Source organism: Gavialis gangeticus, unplaced genomic scaffold (assembly GCF_001723915.1).
Source record: "Gavialis gangeticus isolate Ggan-Ray unplaced genomic scaffold, GavGan_comp1, whole genome shotgun sequence".
NCBI lineage: Eukaryota > Metazoa > Chordata > Crocodylia > Gavialidae > Gavialis > Gavialis gangeticus.
The window spans coordinates 21242086-21245563 of NW_017729032.1; the positions used below are offsets into that span (position 1 = coordinate 21242086).

Here is a 3478-nt window from a genome sequence, read left to right on the forward strand (position 1 = left end):
TCAACATCAGCGGCTGCCGCCTGAGCGCCGAGCGGCGGCGCTACGCCGAGGCCGGGGCCGTGCTCTTCCACCACCGCGACCTGGTGCGGCACGGGCGCGGGCAGCTGCCCCCCGGCGCCCCGCAGCGCCCCCCGGGGCAGCGCTGGGTCTGGATGAACTTCGAGTCGCCCTCGCACTCGCCCGGGCTGCGCGGCTGGGGCGGGCTCTTCAACTGGACCATGTCCTACCGCCTGGACTCCGACGTCTTCGTGCCCTACGGGGCGCTGCGGGCCGCGCGGGCGCCGGGGCGCCTGGTCCTGCCGCGCAAGACCAAGCTGGTGGCCTGGGTCATCAGCCACTGGAACGAGGAGCACGCGCGGGTGCGCTACTACCGCCAGCTGCAGAAGTACCTGCCCGTGGACGTGTACGGGGCGCAGGGCCTGGCGCTGAAGGAGGGCGGCGTGGTGCGGACGGTGTCGGAGTACAAGTTCTACCTGGCCTTCGAGAACTCGCAGCACACCGACTACATCACTGAGAAGCTGTGGAGAAATGCCTTCAAGGCCGGCGCCGTGCCCGTTGTGCTGGGCCCCCGGCGGGCCAACTACGAGCTCTTCGTCCCCCCCAACTCCTTCATCCACGTCGACGACTTCTCCAGCCCCCGGAAGCTGGCTGTCTACCTGAGGTTCCTCGACAGAAACCCGCGGAGCTACAGACGGTATTTTGCCTGGCGTGAGAAGTATGACGTGCACGTCGCATCGTTCTGGGACGAGCACTACTGCCGGGCTTGCGAGGCCCTCCAGGCGGCTGGCGATGACCAGGTCAAGTCTGTGCAAAACCTGGCTGGCTGGTTTGAAAGCTGATGGCTTTGGGTGGGGAAGCTCGCTTGGCCAGCTTCTCCCAAAGCCCGGCTTAAAGGGGGTGGCATCTCTCAGGCGTTAGAGACCCTGGCAAAAACTAGGGACCGTGGAAATTGCTGGGGAGGAGAGTAGGCCAGCAAGCTCTTGGAGCTCTAGGGTTGCCTTGTGAGTTGCCATTGCCGGGCTGTGACAGCCCCAGCACTTCCTCCAGTCCAGCGTTTGCCTGGACATGAACTCCCCTGGGTGTCCCAAGCTGAAACCATAATTGTTGCACAGATCAACACAAATAAACTGTGCCAATTCTATAGCCATACAGCTGTAACCAATTTTCTCCGTTACTGCCATTCCCAGGATGATGAAACTTCCTTATGCTTCAAGGAGATACAGGATCAGTGCTGGCACTTTGTATTTTTATTCCCTTTTGAGAACGTATTTGCCTGCTACACAGAGGCACATTTATTTAAAGGCAGTCATTGAGCATACAAAACACTTTCACAGACAAATCATGAGCCTCAAGCTTGGAATTGGCATGATCCACCAGTATGCTGTTGGCACTTCCCGGCAGTGTTTTAAATTGCAATAGCTAAAAATGCAGCGAGCGAATGCAAACATTTGACCATGTACCCTAAGAATTTCAGCAAGCCGAGGCACAAGCGCATGGAAAGGAACGGGTGCGAGTAGAATATCCACCTTTTACACAACGTTACTTGAAGCATTTCCTTCGTTGCTTGTTGAAATCAAGGGGATGAAGGTTAAGAAGAAGACATCTAGGAACAGGAAAAGAAGGAATGTAAAAACAATGTTGGAACACTTCTATTTTTGCTTTATTCAGAAATGTGTTTACAGGAGCCTGCATGGTTTTCCCTGGCAACCTACTGCCACATAGAGAACAGCAGGGGCAGGGTTAGAGCTCTACAGCTCCCTATGGAAGTTCTCAGACTACATCCAATGTATTTATGAAAAGATTAATTTATTTCTATATCATCATGAGAAATTTTTATCAGATAATAATCGTAGCTTGCAACATGCATTTTCATGGAGAATCATAGATTTTAAAACATTTTATGAGGTGATAGATAATGTGGTACGCTGCTTTGCAGGCTGTAAAAACAGTTACCTTTCCTGTTAGAATAACATAGCTTAGATGGTTTTCTGCAATTGTTTTAAAGTATTGGATGGTACCAGGAACAAATGCAAATAGGTGAGGACATCTTTCTAATATTTATTGAGTTTATTTGTTTTCTGATGCTTTTATTCTCCATTTTTGTTTTCTATGAGGTGGGTATGTATTTTTTTTGCCCAGGTAGAATGAAGTCCCTATAATCAGAAGTTTTTCAGTCCATGCCTGTAAGGGCATGTCTCCATGACACTTTGCAGTGCTGTGCGGAGGTAATTGAGCTAGCTTTGAACCATTTAGTCTATATACATAAAAAAGTGTGTTAGCATAGAACTTTTCCTGGCCTATTTGTCCTTCTGAGAAGTTGTTAGGCATACAAATGGTGGGTCCCAGCACTTCCAGGCAATTATTCCACTTTGCCTGACTGAGATCTTTGCTTTTAGTAGTCACTGGTTGCTACTTCCTAGTTCCTGCCACCTATGGTGTCTTCACAGCTTTACACTAACCCTAAGGAACTTCTGGGGACTTGAACCCCATTGCACCCTATTAGCACATACCAATGTCTAACTATGGGCCTCATCCTGTTCCTGTTATGTCCGTGACTTCAGTCCAGGGGAAAGCGTGGAGCTCCAAAGGAAAAGAGAGGGGAGCAAGACTCTCATTTGCAAATATTTGAGGTACCAGGACAGGTAAGTTTACCAGCATTGGGAACCAGTGTTGAGAAGGGTAAGCAGTAAACCATAGTCAAGTTGCTAGCCTTATGATTTATTTATTGTCAGTACATTATACCAAGTCTTAAATCAGAGCAGCGTCCCAGTGGCTAGAGTGATGGTGAATTCAAACTTCTGTACATTGTGGGGAAAAAAAACTTTTAATAATAAATGACAGTCCATGAGACATTTGCACAGAGCTGTCAGATCACATCATGCTAACAACTCATGTCTATTTCTAGCTGCTTAAGTGCAATAAAATACAGCTAAAAGTACTTGATGTCATTTTATGATATTACTGTTTAATGGTAGTAATTGCCACAAATGCCCTAGAATAGTATGTGATAGTGGCAGGGAAAATAATCGGCTGAATGTGGGATTGTCTTTTCATTAAAATGTCCACCTTGTAAAAGAAAGTTGAGGTCTCCTGCTTATGTGATATAATTTAAGGTTCTATCATATCTTTCACTGCATAAGCTCACCTCTTTATTTGCACAGAAAGCATTAGATCAGGCTGCTTTTTTAAGAATTACGTTTTTTTTACACTGTTCTAAAAATAAAGTTCAGGTAAGGTGTGTCAAGGAATTCATCTCTTGGTTATTTGGTTGTAGCTGTATTGGTCTAAGGACATAGGCAGGCAAGATTCTTTGAGTAGATGTGATATCTTTTATTAGACCAACTGAGCAGTTGGAAAAAAGTTCTTAGCAAGCTTTTGGATGCAGTCACCCTTCATCAGGCACGGGGAGTCTCTGCTGGTCTTGGGAGTCTCAGACCAATGGAGACTTCCTGTGTCCGAAGAAGGGTGACTGTGCCTG

At 47.8% G+C, this 3478-nt stretch overlaps 1 protein-coding gene across 1 annotated transcript; it reads left to right on the forward strand.

Moving 5' to 3' along the window:
• Window positions 1–2: 2 nt before the first annotated feature.
• On the forward strand, window positions 3–2808 carry FUT4 (fucosyltransferase 4; the record flags this gene model as incomplete). The annotated part of the gene is made up of 1 exon (XM_019523775.1): window positions 3–2808. A coding segment is annotated over one exon (837 nt), but the record flags the coding sequence as incomplete, so codon positions are not given.
• Window positions 2809–3478: the final 670 nt, after the last annotated feature.